A 24,806-nucleotide genomic window follows, 5' to 3' on the forward strand; every position below is an offset into this window, starting at 1 on the left:
ATACTTGATAAACTGTGGAGCCAAGATTCAAATTCAGGCAGGCTGGCCTTCGAGTTCATGCCCTTCAACCACTTTGCTATCCTGGCTCTCAGTTCAGGATGCAGAGATACTGCAGTTTAGCTTCCTCCTTGTGTGGAAGAAAAAAATAGAGCTCCCCAGGTGGAGCATATGTGCAGTTAGTACCAGATCCAGACAAGAACCCCTGGCGCATGTGGGAGCGTGGAGAAAGGACTGCAGAGGAAAAGAAGAAGTGTTGCCTCTGGTCAACAAATGCTCCAGAATTTTATATCCTTACGTCACATTGAGAAGTTCAGGCATAAAAATGTGCTAATAACTAGAAAAACTACTTTAAATATATAAGTAATTCATCTTTATTAAATGTCAAGTATAACATGTTAATCTACTGACAACATTACACAAAAAACCTGTCTTTTTTTTTTCTTTTTAACAACCACTAAACAGGTTCAGTTGGAGATGCTGAGTTGACCTTTCTCTTGACTTTAAAAGAATAAGCATTAATTACATGCTTTATAGTATCTGCAACCCCTGAAAACACAAAATGCTCTTTAATTATCAAGTTTCTCTTTCTGCAAAGGTTAGGTGGAAATACAGTAACAAGAACATTTTTTTAAAAATTAGTATGGCATTATATATTAAATAAACACAAAGGTAACCAATAAAAATAAGTTATATTACCACAAACGTCTCGACTGCCTCTCAACTCTCACGATAAATGCCTGAAGTGGGACCCCGTCCCCACATCAAATAAAGGCCTTAGGGACAGCAGAGTGAATTCACGCTGTTATGAGAGATATTTAAGCCTGGAATTAAACTGAAATCTAAGTCTGCTTTCCTCTATGCTCCACTTAGTCTTAAGTTGATACAAAAGAAATTGTGGTTTTGGACTGTGAATTTTAGATTATGACTACGCTCAAACACATCTTTATTAATCAAAATAGGAACCATTACAATCCACACATTTTTGCCAACAGAAATGTTTGTTTATTCCCGTAGAATAAACATCCATGCTTCAGGATTCAACGGACTCTTGGAAGCCATCTTCTGCCTCCTGCTGGCTATGGCCGTGTTCTCCCTACAAAAAGCTGTCAGAATGCTCGAGGAAGTGGTAGTCGGCTGGCGAGAGATCAGGTGACTATGGCGAACGAGGCAGAACTCTGCAGCCCAATTCGTTCAACTTCGGAAGCCTTGGTTTTGCAACGTGTGCTTGGGCACTGTCGTGCAGAAGAACTGGGCCCGCTGTGCTGACCAGTGCTGACCGCGGGCATGGCAGTTTTCAGCGCATCTCATTCATTTGCTGAGCACACTTCTCAGATATAGTGGTTTTGCCAGGATTCAGGAAGCTGGAGTGGATCAGACTGGCAGGAGACCACCAGTGTCCAAGACCATTTGTTTTTTGATGCAAGTTTGGTTTGGGGAAGTGCTTTGGAGCTTCTTCTTGGTCTAGCCACCGAGCTGGTCATCACTGGTTGTATAAAATCCACTTTTCGTCACACATCACAATCCGATCGAGAAACGGTTCGTTGTTGTTGAAGAGAATGAGAGAAGACGACACTTCAAAACGATTTTATTTTGATTTTTCAGTCAGCTCATGAAGCAGCCACTTACCGAGCTTTTTCACCTTTCCAATTTGCTTCAAATGCTGAATGAATGTAGAATGGTTGACAATGAGTTCTTTGGCAACTTCTTATGTAGCTGTAAGAAAATCTGCCTTGATAATTGCTCTCAATTGGTTGTTGCTAACTTCCAACGGGCAGCCACTAAGCCCGTCATCTTCAAGGTTCTCGCCTCCTTTCTAAAACTTCTTGAATTACCACTGCATTATATGTTCATTAGCAGTTCCTTGGCCAAATGCACTGCTGATGTTGTGAACTGTCTCTGCTGCTTTACGACCCACTTTGAATTTGAATAAAAATATTGCTCAAATTTGCTTTTTCTCTAATATCATTTTTATAGTCTTAAAATAAATGTAAAACAAACAGCAAGTAGTAAGTCATTAGGAAAAAAAAATAAAGTGAGAAATGAGCCTTAAAATGGGGTATAACATAACCACATTTATATAAGAATGTACTCCAATATCAAAGAGCCAAAGCACAATTACTTTTGCACCAACCTAATAGAAGAAGAAACTTCTCTAAACTGAAAAAGATGATATTCCTTTGTATATTTTAAGCAGTAAAACACCTGAAGTATTGTTCTCAGAGACTAAATCGACATGTCCTAAATAGGCCTAAAACCAAAGCCTTTCTCGTGGGCAACAGGATTAGAACATAATGGCAACTGTGTGTGAGCGGTGTCCACTAAACTTTTCTCACGCTAGTAACGTTTCAAACACGTACAAGTGAAACCGAAGTTTCCAAAAAAAAACAACAAAACAAAACACTTACCCTGAGTACAAGCAATGAATGCAATGTGATACTTTTTCTATTCTTCAATTAAACAGAATAAATCCTCATTGATTACAACTTAGTGCATGGGTTACCCCACCTACTAGTGGCCCTACAACAGACCACAGGTTGAAAAACACTGGTTTATACTGAAGCCCCATCAAGACCTGCAGAGATTTTCCCAGAAGACAACTTAGAACTCACAATGACAAATATGAAATGCTTACAAGTTTCTGTGAGAAATCCACCCAGAAACTTGCTTGTGATTTCAATGCTGCATGGATCATAAGAAACTGTGGAAAATTCTGAAAGAGATGGGAATCCCAGATCACTTGACCTGCCTCTTGAGAAATTTGTATGCAGGTCAGGAAGCAACAGCTAGAACAGGACATGGAACAACAGACTGGTTCCAAATAGGAAAAGGAGTACATCAAGGCTGTATATTGTCACCCTGCTTATTTAACTTATATACAGAGTACATCATGAGAAATGCTGGACTGGAAGAAGCACAAGCTGGAATCAAGATTGCCGGGAGAAATATCAATTACCTCAGATATGCAGATGACACCACCCTTATGGCAGAAAGTGAAGAGGAACTCAAAAGCCTCTTGATGAAAGTGAAAGTGGAGAGTGAAAAAGTTGGCTTAAAGCTCAACATTCAGAAAACAAAGATTATGGCATCTGGTTCCATCACTTCACGGGAAATAGATGGGGAAACAGTGGAAACAGTATCAGACTTTATTTTTCTGGGCTCCAAAATCACTGCAGATGGTGACTGCAGCCATGAAATTAAAAGACGCTTACTCCTTGGAAGCAAAGTTATGACCAACCTAGATAGCATATTCAAAAGCAGAAACATTACTTTGCCAACAAAGGTTCGTCTAGTCAAGGCTATGGTTTTTTCTGTGGTCATGTATGGATGTGAGAGTTGGACTGTGAAGAAGGCTGAGTGCCGAAGAATTGATGCTTTTGAACTGTGGTGTTGGAGCAGACTCTTGAGAGTCCCTTGGACTGCAAGGAGATCCAACCAGTCCATTCTAAAGGAGATCAGTCCTGAGTGTTCTTTGGAAGGACTGATGCTAAAGCTGAAACTCCAGTACTTTGGCCACCTCATGCAAAGAACTGACTCACTGGAAAAGACTCTGACGCTGGGAGGGATTGGGGGCACGAGGAGAAGGGGACGACAGAGGATGAGATGGCTGGATGGCATCACTGACTCAATGGACGTGAGTCTGAGTGAACTCCGGGAGATGGTGATGGACAGGGAGGCCTGGCGTGCTGCGATTCATGGGGTCGCAAAGAGTCGGACACGACTGGCGACTGAACTGAACTGAACTGAATGAAGAAAAGAACTGTGGTGCTGGAGAAGACTCTCGAGAGTCCCTTACTATAAGGAGATCAAACCAGTCAATCCTAACAGAAATTATCCTTGAATATTCACTGGAAGGACTGATGCTAAAGTTGAAGTTCCAAAACTTTGGCCACTAACATGAAGAGACAACTCATTGGAAAAGACCCTGATGCTGGGAAAGACTGAAGGCAAAAGAAGGGGGTGGCAGAAGATGAGATAGTTGGATGGCATCACCGACACAATGGACACGAATCTGAGCAAACTCTGGGAGAGAGGAGGACAGAGGAGCCTGGCGTGTTGCAGTCCATGGGGTCGCAGAGAGTTGGACACAACTTAGTGACTGAATGACAACAGATGAGGAAAGAGAAGGATGGGTGTACTGAGCCTGCCTCTGATGAGGTGACAGTTATGGGGGGTTGCTGTCACTGTGAGTTATTTCTACCGCAGGTGGAGTGGTACAAGGGGTCAGAAGGACACCTCCTTAGTTGAAGTCCATAAAGTCTGCCTGTGGACAGTGGACACGACCCTCTGGGCTCGCCCAGAGCAAAGAGGGAGGCCAGCAGCTCAGACAGGCGGTAGACGAGCATCCAGGCTGCAGAGAGAAGGCAGGCCCCCGGCAAGGTTAGCTGCAGCAGCTTTCCACTTCTAGCCCATGGCTGATCACGGCAGAAAAAAGCGAGCTTTGAAAAGCAGGTTCAGGTGTTTTAAGAAAGACACAAGAATTACTGTAAATAAAAAGCAGAAGAAATGTCACCCGCCAGGTTCCTCCTTAAAGCTACTCTAATACACAAAACAAGGGAGCTGCTGCCCTCGGGAGGAGGGCTGCACCGCCGCCCCCCACTCCGCACCACAAACACCTCCCTTACCTCCAAGCCTTGGCTCCAGCACAGAGCCCTAGAGAAAAGCAGTGACACGGGAACAGCCACGTGTGTTTGAGGACCCTGGCCAAAGGCACCAAACGTCTGCTGGTTCCTCCACTGTCTAACCTCACCCCAATACAGAACCCCCCAAAGCTCTCGCATGCCACCTGCCACCAAAAACCCAAGAAAACAAGGTCTGTCAACCCACCTCTTCACAAGCGACCCTCCTCCTTCTACCATACGGATGGATGGTTAGAAATAAACAAACCTCGGCCAAACTGCCCGTGCCCTCCCTTCTCACTGTCTACCGCTCCTCCTGTTGTTACAGCCCACGGAGAAAGCACACCAACTAAACCCTTCCATACCAACTCTAAGAGAAACTGTGATTCCAGGGAAGTGACTCGAACATCAAAAGTTCTGTTTTTAAAAACGTATGAAAACATGTTTTAGCATAGATAAAGCTGAATTATTGCTTAACTCTTTCCTTCTTATAAGAAACTTCCATGGATGTACAAGTTGGACCATAAAGAAAGCGGAGCGCTGAAGAATTGGTATTTTTGAACTGTAGTGTTGGAGAAGACTTGAGAGTCCCTTGGACTTCAAGGAGATCAAACCAGGCAATCCTAAAGGAAATCAGCACTGAATATTCACTGGAAGGACTGATGCTGAAGCTCCAATACTTTGGCCACCTGATGCGAACAACTCCTTAGAAAAGGCCCTGATACTGGGAAAGACTGAAGGCAGGAGGAGAAGGGGATGACAGAGGATGAGATGGTGGGTGGCATCACCGACTCGATGGACATGAGTTTGAGCAAGCTCTGGGAATTGGTGATGGACAGGGAAGCCTAGCAGCTGCAGCCCCTGGGGTTGCAAAGAATCAGACACAACTGAGCGACTGAACTGAACTGAAAGCTGAATTATCACTTAACTCTTTCCTTCTTATAAGAAATTTCCAGATGGTTCAGACTCATCAACTCTGTGAATGCAGAGGAAAAGGGCAGCCTTGGCTTTGTATCTGATCAGTCCTGGTGGCCTAGGACACATCAAGGGAGCACGAAGACATCAAGGGAGCACCACACGGAAGGATCGGTGCTGTTGTTATGTGTTTATTCCCCACTGAAATGCTTTCTGTGTTGAAGGTGAAACAGACTATCTAATTTTCTTTGAAGAAACTGTCCTTTACATTTTTAAAAATGAGGGCTTTCTGAGAAACTGACACCTTAACAAAGGGGGAAATTAAATAATTTATATCGTGCTGAATGGGAAAAAAAAAAAAAACTGATTCTAGGAAAAACAAACTGAAGAGAACTAGAAGGATAAGAAAAGAGTAATTCCTTGAAGAAAGTTATCTGGATGGGACAGAAATGGGAACTATTGCTTGTATTGTTTAGTTGCCAGGAGTGTCCAGCTCGTCTGTGGTCCCATGGACGGGGAGCCTGGTGGGCAAGGGCTCCTCGCTCTGCAGGATTCTCCAGCCAAGAAGACTCGGAGTGAGTACCTATTTCCTCCTCCAGGGGATCTTCCTGACCCAGGAATAAAACCCATGACTCCTGCATTGGAGGCAGATTCTTTACCACTGAGCCACCAGGGAGGACTCAAATGGGAATTCAGCAAGTTTAATAAATAGCGAAGTTACAGATCACTGGATCTGACACTGAAAAATGCACTTTTTAAAGACTCTCCCTATCTGGGAATTCCTATTCCACCTAATTATTCATGATCACATTATTCCCAATATTTAAAAAATTCCACTCAAGCGGTTCAAATTGTTTTTAATAGAATTAACATGTTGACATAATTTTCAAAATGATGGCAAGTAATTAAAAAAAAATAACAGTACCTTTTCCAATTCCCTTGGTATTCGCATACACGTGTACACTCTTTCTCTTCTTTCTGTATACTTGGCCTCATTATGTTCAAGGAAGTACCCTCTGGTTAGTTCAGCGCTGAGGAACCTGAATAGTGAAAGCTCTACAAGAAAAAAAAGACAAAACAAAAAGAACAGCATTTATCAAGCGACTTCCAAGGCTAGCTGGCGCCCCAGGTAACACAGACGTAAAACAAGGTTATAAAACAAAGTATCTACGTTTCGGTGCCCAGAACTGAACTACACATAAGCCATCAGCGGAGAGTGAGAAAACTGCTGTTTTTGTGTGATATAAACCGCAAATGTCAGGGGAATATACCAGGGGCCATTGCTATAAGCCAGAATATAAGTCAGAAGTTCTCTGAGAGTCTAGTGAGGGGTCTTAGGTGATAGAGGGCCTGGGCTGACGCAGAGTAGAAGGCAGGGGAAAAGATACTAACAGAGACACACGCACACACACACACAGAGTGGGTACCAAGTGCACACAAAACGGAGACACACACACGCGCACACACACACAAGCTGAGTCACCCGAGAGGCACTCCTCCAGTCCAGGAGTGAGCTGGGCGGAAGAACACACTCGACACTGGAACAAATCCTTCCTTCTTCTTTAGCCTCAGAGATGCTGCCAGTGTCTAAGTAACACCATTTCCCCAGGTGAAGGCTTCCCAACACGATGGTAACTGTGAGTCACACAAGACAGAACCTCAACCCCATCTGAAGACCGCACTCCCCGTGGACCTGTCCACCTGTTTTCCGTTCCTCTGATGCAAATTCACCCTCCGTTGTCTCATCTCAGCTGAGCAAAGAAAGGCTGGAGGAGGCTGAACGCTTTCCACTGGGCTGTATCTGGCAGACCTGGGATGGCAAGTAAGGTTGTTACCTGATCCTGATGTTTCCACCGTGTGGGCCACGCTTCCCGGCAGCCCACCGCCTGGTCGACCTCTTGGCCCCCGGCCTCAGATCCTCCCTTCCTCCTTCACTCTCTAGGAGGCCGTCCTCTCTTCCCGGACTCAGGACACCAAGGGCTGCAAAGTGTCCTCTCTGCTCTGAGCTGGCCTCTTGCTCCTTCCCCAAACCCCATGTTGGTGTTCCCTCCCACAGATGACAAAGCAGGAAGGTCGATTTCACTCACAAGCGTCCTCCTGCGGAGTTCTGTCTTATGTGACGCTAGGATTTAAAGGCTGCGGGGGTGGGGAAGTGTACAGTCCTAAACACTCTGGAAGAGTCTCTAGGAAGACTCAGAAGTGGACTTACTACCTCCCAGTGGGCCTAAAACAGCTGACTTCCTCCAGCACTGGGACAGACAGCGAGTTCCTTGAACATCAGGTGAAGTGGCTTGCTTATGTGCAGAAGTCAGAGTCCCACCCACCCCCAAATTACAGATTTCTTTAAATACAAGATTCATAATCGACTTGGAGAGTCAGTGGTACCATGAAAGCCACCTGGAGACTGAAAGAGGTGGAGAACCCGACCAGGGCCTACTGCAGCTGGGCAGAGAGGCAGGTCAGGCTGCACAGTGACCGCGGGCATGGTGCTCTCAGGACACCTCGGCTGAAGCCACGGACACAAGGTGTGGGCTCCGCCATGTGCTCCTCAAGGCAACCGCATCCGGACAGAGTGACACTTCTGGCTCGGAACTTTCTAACACATTGGTGGCTGGCTAGATCCAGCACAAGATCTACGGCCTGAAGGAGAGGGGAAAAAAGAGTGTTTTGTGCTGTAAACAAGGACAGCTAAAACCGAAGAGAAAGACCAAACAGTTAAGACTTGAACACAGTTTGGTTTTCCAACTGGACAGAAGAGAGACGCTTTCATTAGTGAATATCTATAAATATCAATTCTTTCAAGTGAATGAATGCTGGGAAGCAACGGGACATTCAGGAAGCAGAAGAAACTGCACTGGCACAAACTGGCACTGACGCCAGCGAGCAGGGTCACGAGCCCCGAAGGGCGCATCACCAGACTCCCTGGTCTTCCTCCACCTGATCCTGAAGGGTTTGCGGGTTTGGTTGGGTGCTCTTGCTTCTTATGGGCTTTCCAGGTGGCAAGGGGTCAGGAATCCGCCTGTTAATGCAGGTAGACGCCAGAGACAAGGGTTCGATCCCTGGGTGGGGAAGATCCCCTGGAGGAGAGCATGGCAACCCGCTCCTGTCCTCTTGCCTGGAGAATCCCATGGACAGACGAGCCCGGCGGGCCACAGCCCGTGGGGCTGCAGAGAGTCGAATATGACTGAGGACTTCACACACACGCACACACATGCAACACAGCAGGGCCACAGTAAAATTCCAGCCACCCTGTAAGGCCATATTGTTTCATGTGTCACCAGGTGTCTTTTCTTCATTCTTCTTATCTTTCTTCCCTACACATTCTCTGCTGGGGCGGTCTAAGGTCAAAACCATCACCTCAATCCTGACGCTGCCATAGCTTCCGCTTTTGACTCCTGAGCCTGGACTACTTCCCACTGCCTGTGGGCAATTCCACCTAGAATTTCCAAAGGCACCTTTAGCCGGCAAACTGCAATCCACCCTTCCCCCATTAACCCCCACTACTGCAGCCCCATCGTTAGTTCCGGGCTCACCAGTGACAAGGCTCCAGGCCGGCAGCTGGGGGCCGATTCTGACCATCCCCCCCGTCCCCTTTCCAAGCCCTGATGACTCCTCCTCAAAACGTTTATAAACTTGCCCTCTTGTTCCGAACTCCGTCTGCATGTGGTCCTCCCGGCTCTCTCCAGGTTACTGTGGAGGCTGACCAGCGCCCGCCTTCCGCTCCTCGCTCCCCTAGGCCCCACCTGGCCTGGCCCGGGTCGGCACACACACAGGCTGGCGGCAGAAACCCTCCGGGGCTCGTGGCACCTCCAAGCAAGGTCAACACCCTGGCAGAGGCGACAGCAGAGCCCTGCCAACTCAGCCCGGTTTATCTTTCTTTCCCGCCGCGCAGCATGCCTGCCTCCCCTGAACGTCAAGGTCGCTGTTCTCTAGTTACAACACGTCTCACCGCGGGCAAACGCTGTGTGTAGGCTCCCTCTGTCCACTCATGTGAGCACACAGGTGAGCCTCTATGGGCGAGGGACGCGCGGAGTCACCTGCTCCAGGAAGACTCCCCGGGTTTTCCCCTGGAGCCCGGGTACACACACACTCCTCCGGTGTTCTTTCCCTCTGCATCCTCGGGACACAGCGCTAAAGAGGGCTCAGCCGATGCTCCCTGAACGAATGAGTGGCTCAGAGGAGAGGAAGGCAGTCACAGAGGAGGGTGTGGTGGAGAGCAAGAATCGGAAATGAGAGGCGGCGGAAGCAGAGCGCGGCAGCTTCTCGAGCACAGTGCCCGGGACTGGGGCAGGTGTGTTCTGAGATGCGGGCGCTCTCAGCAGGGAAGAGCTCTGGAGCATCCGGTCAGTGAGCATCCAAAGGACGGTCCCCGACAGGCACCTGCACTCCGCCCCAGGGGCACAGCCAGTAAGGGCCCCGGCACATCGTCCACACACAGTAAGCGCAGGGAAGGGAGCTGGGGGGCGTGAGCTAGTATCTCGGTGTGTGAAGGATTAGATAAACAGGCTGTCACATGAGTGTATCTTTTGAAAAGCAAATTAAACCGAAAGGCTGGGATAAGCTGTCAGTGTGGTCAGGCCGCTCAAGACGGCTGTCCTCTTGCTCTCTGTCCATCGGCTGACCGACCAGGGCCTGCTTCACTGTGTCCCTGGCGCAGGGCTGAACTTCCGGCAGAGCTGCCCCCGGCCCTAGTCTGTACTGGTCAAACGGCGGGGAGGGGCGTGGCCCTCGGCTGGTTTCCCTGGTAACCAAAGAGCTCCCCCCCCCCACCTTCTCCCTGGAAGCCCCCCTCCCCCACCCTCATCCCTTTCAAACCACAGAGGTCTCTCTGTTGCCGAGTCCCGGCTCTTCCTTTGGTCCTGAACCTGGGCAAGCTCAGGCCAGGTGGGCCCGCGGGCTGCAGCCCGACCCTGTACCTTGCTTATTTAGAAAGTCATCCTCCGGGCCGGTGTCCTCCCTGGGCCCACAGAAGACGGAGCCTCCTCCACAGCGAGGGTTTTGCCCTGGTCCAGAGGAGGGCACAGGGGGAGCCGTCAGATGAGGGTGGATCCGCGCCGGTTCTGTCCCCACTGGTCCTGGGACCCCGCTCCACCCACAGATCTCAACGTCACAGAAGAGGGAAACCGAGGCTTGGAGCGGTTTTACAACACCTGTCACCTGCTTGTCATTCACAAAGGATGTTCGAGCGACTGTGTATGAAAGGGTGTGAAGACCGCAAATCATGACACGCTGTCTGGAATTACTTACTGGTAACTTCACATGGTCACAGCACTAGCCAATCCGCGTTTGGTGGTCACCTAACCTTTACTGCTACGGCTGCAACCCTGTTTCCAAGGATAAAAGGGAACATGTCTAACAAGCACATTTAACGAACTATATAACCTAAGGAACTTTCCTTAAACGAGTTTTAAAAAATTATAAAATATAAACCTATGAGGGTGTTTTAACTCTATTATAAATGTGAAGAAGTACTGTATCAGGATTCTACCTCTAGAAATGCAAGAATTTCAGTTGTAAATACCAATTTTGATTCTCCAATGGAAATTTTAACAGTAAACACAAGCATTAAAGGATAAAACATGTTTTGAGTACACAGTTCTCATAACCACGAGACAGGCTTTATCATCATGCCCATTTTATAGATGAAGAAACTGAGGCACAGAGAAGTGAAGGAGGCCTCCAAGGTCACAGAAGAAGCGTACAGTACAGCCAGCATTTAAATCAAGCAGTCCATCCCTAAAGCCTGTACCTTCTGGCACTAGATTATTCTATCATTGTCTTTAGTGCTTTTGTAAACAGGCCACTGTGTTCTGGAAAACTGGGAACCACCCCCCGACCCCATCTCTGTGCTCCCAGCACCCTGGGTTTACTTCTGTGATGTTACACTGTTTACTAAGCAGCTCCCTTGCCAGCCCTTAAACTTTCTGAAACCAAGCACCATGTATCCGGATCTTCCCCAAGTCCAGCCCCCAATGAGTTGAGTCTAAGGGTAAGGTTTACCTATCATTAACACCATACTAGTGGGTTGGAGCAAAAAAGGCAATGGCAACCCACTCCAGTGTTCTTGCCTGGAGAATCCCAGGGACGGGGGAGCCTGGTGGGCTGCCATCTATGGGGTTGCACAGAGTCGGACACGACTGAAGTGACTTAGCAGCAGCAGCAGCAATGGGTTGGAGAACAGTTTTAAAAGAAACATTAAAGCAATACTAACAAAAGAACCAAGCTTCATGGGTGAGACAGATGGAAAGCTTTCTTACCTCCTCCTCCCCACACTCCTCCCTGTCCACCACACCCCTCCACCCCGCCACACTCCTGAAGGACTGGCCCTGCTTAAGGAATTAGGGTCCTCTGCTTCTCTGGTAGCTCAGACCTGCCTGTAATGCAGGAGACCTGGGTTCAATCCCTGGAGTGGGACGATCCCCTGGAGAAAGGAATGGCCACACACTCCAGCATTCTTGCCTGGAGAATTCCATGGACAGGGGAGCCTGGCACAGAGTCAGACACGACTGAGGGACTAACACAAATGTAACACCTGACTGAGGTGGCTTACAAAGGTGCTGCACACATCACTTCATCAAACCCTCACCACAACTCTGAGAGCTAAAGGCACAGTTGACAGTGTTCACGTTTTTCAAATCAAGAATCTGAGGCTCATAGAGCTTCAGAGACTTGTCCAAAGTCACTGAAAAGCTAAGAGGCAAGTTGGGAATAGAACCCAGCACCAAAGAATTGATGCTTGCAAACTGCGGTGCTGGAGAAGACTCTACATAGAGTTCTTTGGACTGCAAGGAGATCAAACTAGTCAATCCTAAAGGAAATCCACCCTGAATATTCATTGGAAGGACTGATGCTGAAGCTCCAATACTTTGGCCAACTGATTCGACAAGCTGATTCATTGGCAAAGACCCTGATGCTGGAAAGACTGAAGGCAAAAGGAGAAGCAGACAGCAGAGGATGAGACAGTTAAGATAGTATCACCGACTTGATGGACATGAATGTGAACAAACTCCAGGAGATGGTGAAGGACAGGGAACCATGGCGTGCTACAGTCCCTGGAGCTGCAAACAGCTGGACACGGCTGAGCGACTGCACACACACACTCTCCCCTGGATCGTAATTACCATCCATCTCTCTGACGATCCTTCTAGAGAAGACGACCGAGCCCTGGCCTGGCTTCCATCTCCCAGGAGGAGCCTCTGATCCGCACTGCAGAAGGGGCTTCTGCTGCCCTGTGGCCCGAGCTCCTCAGGTACAATGCGGCAGTCCTGCTGCCGTCTGGTCCCCACCCCGCCGCCCCCCCAACCTTTTCCTGGTCACGGATACATTCTTGAATATACCTTCTACTTCTGTTCTGGAACCTTCCTCTCTGGAGCATAGCTGTGTTTCAGTGTTTCTGTTTGTTACTGCTATTGTTTTAAACACTGTTTTCTCCATTATACGGATGTACCTGAACTCACTTGTCCTGCAATTCTGGCAGGCTGCCTGGCTAATTATTCAGGAAGATGACTACTGCTCTTTGACCTGTGGCTGCCACTCTTCAAGAACTCAGCTGGTTCAGTGGACCAGAGCTCGCATGGACAGAGGAGCTGGCGGGCGGCAGTCCACAGGGGCGCAAAGAGCTGGACATGACTCGGGAACTGAGCACACACACAACGGGACCTGCACTTTCTCCGTGCTGCGGCGGGGCTTCACGCCTTCTTAGCAAGAGTGACTTTCATTTGTTATGTCAAACATCTGTCTTTATAGTGTAAGTGCAAATTATTTTCCAAAATAAAATAACCCAATTGTTTTCTCAATACCGTTTGAGCTTTTCAGATGTCAACCAATTTTAGCTCATTTATCCAGTTCTCACCAACAAGAAATATTATTCAGTAAAATAGAAGTATTTCACTATTTAATAGAAATAGGAGCTTCTACATTTGAATAAGTGAGCCTTGCCAGTCATGAACATTTAACACTGGGAAAATAATATCAACCATAAACCTGAATCAGTTAGCCCAGATTGTTTTAATGAGTATACATCTACTGCAGAGTTGCTTGTGACCCACTACCCTAAATTGACAAAGACCACAGTATGAATGGCTTCTTCCTCATACCTGAACAAAGACATGTTATGATTAATTATCTTCTGAGAGACAAATAAGAACTCAGGATAAAAAGTATTAATTTGAAGTAATGAGTAATCATAAATATATTTACATGTTCAGTAATATGTCCAAATATATCTTTCTTAAAATAGCATGGACCATTAAAAAATTGGAAAGTAATATTGGTTAACTGCTAGGACAATACTATGAAACATGCAAATCTCCATGATCTTAAATAATGTGATCCTTAATAGGCTTTACTAAAGTTACACTAAGATATTAGTTACAAGTTTATTACACAAATACAAAGGCATACCCTTGTACAAGGCCAACTAGGGATCAATGATAGCAATCTTGCTTTCCTAACTCAAATATGGTCAGGAAGCAACAGTTAGAACTGGACATGGAACAACAGACTGGTTCCAAATAGGAAAAGAAGTACGTCAAGGCTGTATATTGTCACCCTGCTTATTTAACTTATATGCAGAGTACATCATGAGAAACGCTGGACTGGAAGAAACACAAGCTGGAATCAAGATTGCCGGGAGAAATATCAATTACCTCAGATACGCAGATGACACCACCCTTATGGCAGAAAGTGAAGAGGAACTCAAAAGCTTCTTGATGAAAGTGAAAGTGGAGAGTGACAAAGTGGGCTTAAAGCTCAACATTCAGAAAACGAAGATCATGGCATCCGGTCCCACCACTTCATGGGAAACAGATGGGGAAACAGTGTCAGACTTTATTTTTCTGGGCTCCAAAATCACTGCAGATGGTGACTGCAGCCATGAAATTAAAAGACGCTTACTCCTTGGAAGGAAAGTTATGACCAACCTACATAGCATGTTCAAAAGCAGAGATATTACTTTGCCAACAAAGGTTCGTCTAGTCAAGGCTATGGTTTTTCCTGTGGTCATGTATGAATGTGACAATTGGACTGTGAAGAAGGCTGAGCGCTGAAGAATTGATGCTTTTGAACTGTGGTGTTGGAGAAGACTCTTGAGAGTCCCTTGGACTGCAAGGAGATCCAACCAGTCCATTCTGAAGGAGATCAGCCCTGGGATTTCTCTGGAAGGAATGATGCTAAAGCTGAAACTCCAGTACTTTGGCCACCTCATGTGAAGAGCTGACTCATTGGAAAAGACTCTGATGCTGGGAGGGATTGGGGGCAGGAGGAGAAGGGGAGGACAGGGGATGAGATGGCTGGATGGCATCACTGACTCGATGGACGTGAGTCTGAGTGAACTCCGGGAGTTGGTGATGGACAGGGAGGCCTGGCGTGCTGCGATTCATGGGGTTGCAGAGTCGGACACGACTGAGCGACCGATCTGATCTGATCTGAAGCTGTCAAAGCTCTCAATCTACTTATAAATAACCTCTTTTGGGAAGTAAACAACAGAAAAGATATTCATAAATTTATAGACGGAAAAACAGATACAAAAAGAGGGGTGACTTTTTCCAAGGTTACAAGGTTACAAAGAACTAAAAATGGGAACAGAGTATCATTAACTTGACAGTCAATGATATAGTCTTTTCAAAGACCTCTTTCACGCAAACATTCCCCAAGATGGGCTCCAAATGAGCTTCTAGGACTGAATTTCGGAGGGCAAACCAGATGGAAGCTTAACATCTTTAAAAAGGTCAAGATATTGACCTGGGCAAAGATCATATCATTGCTTTTTAGTTTGCAAGTACTAGTTAAATAAAGCAGGTGAGAATTTTAAAAGAAAAGCAATCATTTGTCAGAAGAAAAGAAGCTAATTTTACATTATCTGTATCAGAGTTGTGGTCACTCCAGGTAATTTCTTAGGCAGTTTTACAACTGCCTAAGGATCAGTTCAGGGATCAAACCCACGCCTTTGGCAGTGAAGGCGTAGAGTCCTAAAACCACTGGATCTCTTTGTAGATGAGAAATTGATTTACTTTAGGGCATAATTTTCCAAATCACAGGCTTTAATCATCCATCAGGATAACTCTCGGGCCACAAGGATAACTATGCAACATATTTTATAGAGGATCAGTTCAGTTCAGTCGCTCAGTCGTGTCCGACTCAGGACTGGTTAAATGAAAATGTATTTTAACATATTAAATTTTCAGTTACACAACAGGACAGACATGGTGAATCTGAACCTTAGTCCCAGACGAAATCTTTTGTGGGAGCTGCTAAAAAGGCGTCAGTTGGTTTTTCTGGGCTTTAGTTTTCCTTGCTCTGTCCACTGTCTCATGGAGGTAAGCAAGAGGTCTAAAATGCAAAGAAAGTGAAGAGGAGCAAAAGTGGCGGTAACAAGTTTAAGTTCCAGAAGTGAAGAGTCGCCATGGGAAAGGAACGAAATGGGCCCCATGGCACCGGGGCCATTTACAGTCAGAAACCTGGCTGTTCACCCATACCCTACTCCAAGTTCTTTTGTTTTATAAGCAACACCTGCTCCTACACATATTCCAATACCTGCATTACATAGTCACTGCTTCATCTTCACCAGTAGCTGCTGTGTTTATTCTACACCAGGTCTTCTATTGTTAAGTCTCCAGTTATTAGAGCCAACTTAAATACTTCGGATACTAAACCACTTCGTGGTGGAGTTATGAAACAGAGCCAAGTAGATTAGGCAAGCACAGAGTCTACATAGCAATTCAACCACCGAAATAAGCCAAGAATGGATTGCCCAACGCTTAGTCCAAAGTTGACTCGCTGGACCTAGATTCCTAAACGGGAACATGGTTATACAGAAACTCTACCACTTAGAACTTCTGCAGAGCAGTGAGGTGGGGAACAAGCAGGGACACATAGCAACATGTGCTTTTTTTTGGCAGGGTGGAGGGGTGGGGGAGTGCTGGTGAGGCGGGTGGGAACCTCCTGGCTGGCAGGATCTTAGTTCCCTGTTCAGGGATCAAACCCACGCCTTTGGCAGTGAAGGCGTAGAGTCCTGAAACCACTGGATCACTAGGAAGTATCAGCAATATGTACTTATGATCTGGTCTTATAGCAAAAAGGACAATAGAAGTTGGTCATATTTTGTTTTAATTTTTAAATTTATTTTTATTGCAGTAAAATATACATGTTACCATTTTAACTATTCTTAAGTGTACACATTAATACATATTTTTTAAGAAGAAAAAAAGAAGAGATGAATCTGCAGTCTGTGATGACGAATACATCCAGAGTTCAAGACAGGGGACCGTGTGAGGCAAGGCGGGTTAAATACACAGCGACCGTCATGAGAGAGAACGAAACTGGGAGTGAGGCGTGAACTAGGCATTTCTAACCATGGTACAGTTTAAGTACCAGACCTGAGAAAAGTCTCAGCCCACCACCAGGCTACTCACGACTCAGAGGGAATTCAGTGAATGAAATGATTACGAGAGTTTGAGGGAGAAAAACAAAGCTTTCCCTTGATGTAGCTGTATATATACCAACTAACGTACTTATGCATTCTACAAACACATACATAAACACGGACAAGTACAAAATAAAACTAGGAACCTCAAACACTATGTTCTGAATTATTTTCCTTGGACTGATAGGGTGTGGCTAATTACCTGATCTGTATATTCATTTACAGGATCTTGGATGGTTAGGACAGGCCAACAAACATCTAATTTATACAAGTCCTACATTCCTTGGGAGAAATGATAACGGAGACTTTGGAACTAACTGATGCTTTAGGCCACCAAGACACTAAAATTCTGACTTTCAAAAGGCAAGACAAAGGTTGCCCTGAATTGGCAGGAAAGGAGGGAAGACCAGAGTATCAGAGGCAGCGCCGGAATATAAAAAATGGACAAAGCAACACCTTTAGTGCAAGCATCCAGTCTTGGGAGACATCTGACTCAGGAAGAAATGCTGCTCACAGGACCCTAGGTGGTGCCACTCCAAGGCCCTCTGGCCCAGGGCAGCCCCTAGGGAAGAATTTTCTAAATTCTGGACGGGAGAGGAAGGAAAGGATGCTGAGCAGCGGAAGGGAGCAATGCTGGAGGGTCAGGGTGAATGCACTGGGCACTCGAGCAGGCCACGGCCTTTCAGAATGACTGCAAGGCTTCGAATCTCCAGTGAGGAGAGTCTGACCAGAACAGCATCAGTGTTAGGGAGTGGGTTCCGGCAGTGGCGAGAGCTGTGTGCCTACTAGAGAGGGACAGACACCTGGGAGAGAGGACAAGGGGCCCACGTGGAGGCCAAGACAGAACAACGCTGGCTGGTGACTCCAGCTGAGATCTCCTGGGACCCTCACCTAAGTCCTGATCCTCAAGGGCTGCCACACACATCTCACCTCAACTGAACGGATGGAACTGGGGAAACACTTAACTACCCCAACAACCAGAGCTGGAAGTGTGTCCCTGATAACGACTTGCCGCAACTCTGGGTTGAAAGTCCAGCTTCAAACATGTTAAGTAAACCACCCTCAGCAACCCATGATGAGGAAGAATGCATGGGCGGCATGAAGTCTGTAGAAGTCCACAGTCACAGGTATCCAGAGGGATGTTGGGCAGGGCTACGGAAATGGTGCTAAGGGTCCCAGCAACTGTGCTCATCAAAAGGCTCCTGACAACTTCATTTTTTGTGCGTGCAAGCAACATTTATAATGTTGGATTTCCTGAAACTCATAAATATTTCAAAAAATTACAATGAAACCTGGCCACATTGCTCTCTATTTGCACCAGAGTGCTTTTAATTTTCAAGTCCAAGTAAGTAAACAGACAGCTGAGAGATTTAATCCTTTGTCTTACTCAGATCTGACCAATTCAGAAAGTAAACACTCTCCCAAGCAAAAGTTTAAAGTGACAACTTAACCAAACAGAGTTGAGAATTTTTAAGTGGTCCCATTGAGAAAGACAAAACAAGGCACAGTCTGTACTTAATTTTTCAAAGATAAAGATCTCTACAAAAGCTAACCTATGTCTAGCTCTGATAATTAGCAAATCAATCACCATCTCACTTGATCAGACCAAGTTAGCACTAAAGGACTTTCAAGTCTTCCATACACAAGTACAGCCAATGATGCAGTAAGCCTTAGGACTTAAACATTTATTAGCACGAACTGCAGGAATAACGGCTAATGCAGCTCCTACTGTGGAGCTGAAACAATTTGTAGTTGGAAGAAATTCAAAGGGAGTTATGGCTCCACTGATTTTCAAAACTCAGAATTACGCAGGAATTAAAATGCTACGATCACTCTACATTCACTGAAACATACACCTCAATGTCTTCCCTTCTTTCGAGCCCCATAACAGAACTGCAGTATGAATACAAAGGCAACTTTTAAAAACTTTCTGAACACAAGAATAAAATCCTACAGCTGAAAGAAACAATACTAAAACAACAGGCTTAAAAACCGGTCATTGAAAGGAGGATTCGCAAGTGCTGCCTTTTCTTTTCTTTTTTTTTAAAGTGGCTGACGTTTCGGTTTAGGAAAAGTTCACAGGTAACATGTGCAGGAGTGCTAAATATTTATACCCTGGGCAGAAGAGCTGAAACTTCGCTGTCATTACCACCGCGTTATCTGCGGCAGAAGAACACATTATTTAGAGAGCAAGTTAACAGGTTCGGATGACTCAAGTTCGCTGAAAACAGAACACAAGTCACCTTGGCACACAGATAATGAAATCCAGCCTCGCGCTGCTCAGTTTTGAGCTCCTCGAGCCGGGGGTGGGGGGTGAGATGCTCGCCAACGTTATCGAGGCGGGAGGACACCCCAGGCGCTTTGTTTCGTTTGTTTGTTTTAAAGAAAGACCTTTCAGAAGCAGCAGGAAAAGGGAGCGGGGACGAACGCCCCCGGCCGCTGCACCCCTCTCTCTGTCTCTCGGACGCACCTGGCCGGGCGGGCGTTTTATCGCCCGGGGGCCTCCGCGCTGCCGGCGGCCCCGCCCGAGGAGCCTGTCAGCGGCCGCGGCGCCTCGGGAGCCGCGCCGGCTCCGCGCGCGCCCAACCAAGCCCCGGCCGCCCCCGGAGCTCGCGGCCGGAGTCCCGCGCGGCGCCTCTCGCCGCCCTTCGCCGCCGCGGCCGCGGCCTAGCGCCGCCCGCCTCCCCGCCCGCCCTCCTCACCTGCGCGGCTGCGGCGCCGCTCCCGCCGCCGGTCGCTCTCGTAGAAGCCCAGCGTCTCCGTGTGCTGAGGCGCCGGCGGGGGCCCGTGACCGCCGCCGCCCAGCTGCTCCGCCTCAGCGCGGCCATCCCGCTCGGCGCCGTCCGCGCCGCCTTCTCTCGGGGCGGCCGCGTCGCCGACGCCCGCCATGTTCCGAGCACAGCAAACCGTCCCCACCGCCTCCCTCCAGGCGCCGGCCCGGCCTCCGCCTCCGGCCGGCCCCCTTCCCGCCTCGCCCCGCCCCTCAGCGGAGCCCGGGCCGCCGCCGCCGCCGCCGCCATCCGCGGCCCGCCGGCCGGCGCGCGCCATTGGCGTCAGCGGCGCGTGAGAGGAGGCGGCCGCCGCCGCCGCCGCCGCCACGGCCGCCGCCATCTTCTTCCTGCCGTCCCCGTGCCGCGCGCTGCTTTCCCGCGCCGCGCCGGGCTCCATGCCGCCGGGCCGCGCGGCCGGGGAGAGCGAGCGCCACCGGGGCTCGGGTCGGGGCCCCGGCGGGAGCAAGCCGAGCGCGGCGGCGGCGGCCGGAGGGTCGGCCGAGGAGCCCCGGGGCGGCGGCCGCTGCTGCTGCGCCCGCTGCCCGCCGTCTGCAAGGTGGCCGGCTGCTCGCCCGGGGCCCCTTTTGCAGGCTCGGTGCCCGGAGTGCGCCGGCGCCGCCGCCCGCCCGGTCTTGGCACCGCTGGCACGGCCGCGGCGCTGCGGCCCGGCCTCCAGATGATCCCCGACCCCCGCGGGTCGGCTCCTCGGGCTCCCGCTCTTCTGCATTGTTAGGCTCGCCCGTCAGCATCCCGGGCCTCTGGGGTTTTGTTGTTGTTGTTGTTGACAGTTTCCAAAGCACTTGGGCCAGAAGGTGCCCTGGAGATGCTGCCCAACAGGTGGGGGTGCGGAGCGGGGAGGGCACGGGCCCAGGGACTCCGCCCGAGGAGCCGGGTGCTGTCTACGTTTTTGCGTTTGTTTTTTTCCGCGCCCGCGGACCTCCTAAGGCCGCCTGTCGGCGTTAGGGTTAGGATGCGGCTCTCGGCCGCCCTCGCTCATCCACCGGGGCGCCCCCTCTTTACTTGGGGTGACCGCCATAGGCAGCTCGGGCGTGTGTGACTCCGCAGCGAGCGGGGTGTCCAGCCGCCGCCGCTGGGAGTCAGGATGCTCCAGACTCCGGGAAGGGGCCGGCCGCTCCGTTTATGGGGGTGGGGGGTTTTGTGGCCGGTCAGTTTCTTGTCTGCCAACTAAAACCTGTGCCCCTGGGGGTTCCTTTTTGATTAAGGAAAACTGGAATTCTTCGCTTAAGGTTAAGTTGTCTGGAAGTTCCCTAGACCTCAACTGGAGAGCTAGATAGATAAATAGAAAAGTGAAGTCACTTAAGCCGTGTCCGACTCTTTGTGACCCCACGGACTACTGTAGGCCGCCGGGCTCCTCTGTCCATGGGATTCTCCAGGCAAGCATACTGGAGTGGGTTGCCATGCTCTTCTCCAGGGAATCTTCCCCACCCAAGGATTGAACCTGGGTCTCCTGCATTGCAGCCAGACGCTTTACCGTCTGAACCCCCAGGGAAGCTCTGATAGATACAAGCGGGTTGTGAATAGAGCAAAAATCGACCTCGTGGTGGTTCATCAGAGACCTTGAGGGTTCTGTTGGCGCCAGCGGGTACCCACCTGGTTGCAGACTCAGAGTGGGCTGTTCTGGGCTCCATGCAGAGAGGACAGCTGCCTCACAGATTTAAGAGCAGGTCGAGGGGTAGGGGGTGAGGGACCTAGCTGGACCAGGAAGGCCCGGTAGATGGGAACTGGCCCTCGGGCGCCAGTGAAAGGAGGAACTGATGTCTTTGGAACATCCTTATCCTTCAGAAAACGGAACTGTTGGGAGAATTACATTTCTAAACATCCCTGTGACCACGAAATTCTCTTGTTTTGGTTACATCTGTCAAAACTGAGTTAAATTAGTCAAAAACAAGTGCTCTGGTCAAATCTTCAGATTTATTTTGAAAATCAAAAGGTACTGAAAACTGTGTGGCCTCTGAGATTCCTTAAGGCTCGAATTCTGTTATTCTCTGATTTTTGATAGAGTAAAACCATCCTGTTCTATTTTTTACCGATTGTCCAGGAGGAAGGAAGCTTTTACTGCTTGTTGCTGTCAGTTCCCAATTCCTGTCTCACCAGGTTTACTGACTGATGGGCCCTGCTTTTAACTCCACAGGAACTGGAAGGGAAAGAATTGTAAAGTCTGTTTCCTAAGGCAGCCAGTTGTAGGAATGGATTTCTCTCTTGTTCTGTAAGGGCCTGAAGAAGACCAGGTGTTCTAAAGGCCGTCTTTGTCCTTTAAAATAGTCAGCAAAGGGAGGGAGTCCTGTGTCCAGGTCAGGTGTGAAGGTGTTTCAGCAGAGGAACTAACCAGAAGCAGGAAAGCTGGAACTCTGAAAACTTTTCACCAAGTGGATCTTTTTACTGGCGCTACATTATTTTCTCTGATGTTTTATGAAATTGCACCGTTTCAAACAAACCCATCTTGAAGTGGAACATGATAAAAAGCATTTTTGAGGGACTTCTGTGGTGGTTGTTCTTCCAACGCAAGGGGCTTGCATTCAATCCCTGATCTGGGAAATAAGATCCCACATGCTACTCAGCATGGCCAAAAAGGAAATACAAAGCATTTTTGAAATGAACATTAACTTTTTCAGTTAACACTATTCTTTCCTTGTCTAGGTATTGATAATTAGTCAAATATCTTATTGTACGTGAAAAGTTTATTTGTGTTCATTCAACCCATTGTCAGAATTTCAGAATCCAGGAAAAGGGTATTGTCAAATATGTATTGTGTATTATCAAAAAGGCAAGTTACACATAATCTTAAATAGTTATAGAGCATAGAAAACCAACAGTTCTCTGAGAACAATAAATAGAACTTAAAATACAATGTTTTCTTTATCAGTTGCAGAACAAAAGGTATACGCTTAGATTTATAATGCTACTGTTAGGAAATAATAGGAGTAGTTCAAAAAGACATGATAACCCTCACCATTTAAGACACATCAAGAAGCATTTTGAGTTAAGGTATAAGTTAAAAGCAGGATTTGGTTGACAGTAAGCTACAGGAATTGAACTTAAAACATTAATTCAACAATTAGATGGTATGCTGTTAACATGTCACTGTATTAACTGCAAGTGAAAGAAATAATTCATTGCTGGGTAATAGTTTCAATAGAGGAAAGTGATGGGCAAGAATGAGAAGCTGAGAATAGTCTTTACATATAAACAATATAGAAAGAAAACGATTCAAGGAGTGGAGAAACTTAAGGGATTTATACATTCAAATTATATTTTAATATGTACACATAAGTGATTATGTAAATTCAATCAAGAGCTTGTAAAGTGCTACACATATTCTTAATTAACTGTGTAGCCTTTACCTAATGGTGGTAATAGCTACCATGTAGCTGCTGTATTTTCAAAAGAGCAAAACACAAAATGTTTTTAAAAAGAATGAAAAGTGGGTGAGTAGTGTATACAGTTTAAAAAATAAATCACAACTTCATTTTTAATAAATGTTTAATAACTGATTTTATGACTATAGAAAATACATTGAACACATTGTATGTGAACCATGGATTCAAGCTCCAGAAAATTTTCTTTTGAGTCTATAAACTCTGGTTCTTAGTATCTTTCACTAGTAAATGGGGCAATACCTACACAATAGTAGGAGTTAAAAGAACAAAACAAAAAAAGATTTTCCTTTTTATTCCTCCTTAGTGCTAACTTTGAATGCTTCCTTTTGTTTAGACTGAGTAGGAAGCAACTTACCTCTTGATAATATTTCTGGTATATTGCCCCTAAAATATGTTTGAAATTAGCTCCATATACTTTTCCCGAGTAACAAAAACATCACGTGCTTTGCTGACTTGAAAGGACCCTGAATCTGGAGAAGCCAGGGCTTTAGCTGTCCCATCAGTGTTTTGACCTAAGGTGACACATGTGACATCTCTGTGTTTCATTTTCTCCCCTGTAGAGCATTACACTAGATTATCCTGGTGTCCTTTTGTTGAATTTTGTGATAAATCCTTCCTAACCCTTTGCAGATTCTTGGACCCCTGGATTGTAAAAAGCTAGATATTTGCCTACACTCTCAAGATTTGTAGAAAAGTATGAAATCCTTAGTTATAGAATTACTTTGTAATCAGGCCTAAAAGTTGAATGCAGGGATTTCAAATGCAGTAACTTTATTGATAGAGGCTTCCCTGGTGGCTCAGTGGGTAAAGAACCCACCTGCCAATGCAGGAGATGTGGGTTCCATCCCTGGGTCGGGAAAGATCCCCTGGAGAAGGAAATGGCTACCCACTCCAGTATTCTTGTCTGGAAAATCCCATGGACAGGGGAGTGTGGCAGGCCAAAGTTCATGGGGTCACAGAGTCGGACACGACTTAGAGATTGAGCATGCAGGCACACAACTTTGTTGATAGCACATCAAAGGTGTGTTATCTTTAATGTCCCTTCATGATGTAAGCATCAGTTCTTCATCCCTGTGTGTGAGAACTGATGGTTCCCACTGACCTTTCCAGTCCTAACCCCAGGACTTTTGTAAATTTCTTATACTGGACCTGTGCACACGTAAGTCTAAGAATACCACTTGAAGGTGGCATTGAACAGCAACTGAAGAGGTACTGGGTTGGCCAAAAAGTTCGTTTGGGTTATAAACATCTTACGAAAAACCCCCAAACAAACTTTTTGGCCCAACCCAGTATTTGAGATGATTACTGCTGTAACATTCATTTTGGTAGTATAGATTCAACCACCAAATAGAGTACTGCTGCTAAGTCACTTCAGTCGGGTCCGACTCTGTGCGACCCCATAGACGGCAGCCCACAGGCTCCCCCGTCCATGGGATTCTCCAGGCAAGAACACTGGAGTGGGTTGCCATTTCCTTCTCCAATGAATAGAGTACAGTTGAAAAGAATTCTGCATTTCCCAATTGAAAATTGATTTCAGCAATACATGACTTCTATTCTCTAAACCATAAATACCATGGATCTAATTCACAAAATGTAGTGCTGAAGTTAATTCATCTGCCATTTTCTTTCTGAGAAAAATGTATGAATTGATGTTTTTAAAAAATCCGAGCAGCTTTGCAACTGA

General features: G+C 47.2%; 1 protein-coding gene across 1 annotated transcript in view; it reads right to left on the bottom strand.

Moving 5' to 3' along the window:
* Positions 1 to 19,874, bottom strand: part of TAPT1 (transmembrane anterior posterior transformation 1) — a 60,380-nt gene extending 40,506 nt beyond the window's left edge. Inside the window, exons 1-2 of the mRNA XM_027545082.1 lie at positions 19,656 to 19,874; positions 6,457 to 6,587 (exon numbers count right to left, since the gene is read on the bottom strand). Coding sequence (XP_027400883.1) covers positions 6,457 to 6,587; positions 19,656 to 19,842 — 318 coding nt within the window. The 5' untranslated portion in view covers positions 19,843 to 19,874. The remainder of the gene's footprint in view (positions 1 to 6,456; positions 6,588 to 19,655) is intronic.
* Between the last annotated feature and the right edge of the window lie 4,932 nt (positions 19,875 to 24,806).

This window comes from Bos indicus x Bos taurus, chromosome 6 (genome assembly GCF_003369695.1).
Source record: "Bos indicus x Bos taurus breed Angus x Brahman F1 hybrid chromosome 6, Bos_hybrid_MaternalHap_v2.0, whole genome shotgun sequence".
Taxonomy (NCBI): Eukaryota; Metazoa; Chordata; class Mammalia; order Artiodactyla; family Bovidae; genus Bos; species Bos indicus x Bos taurus.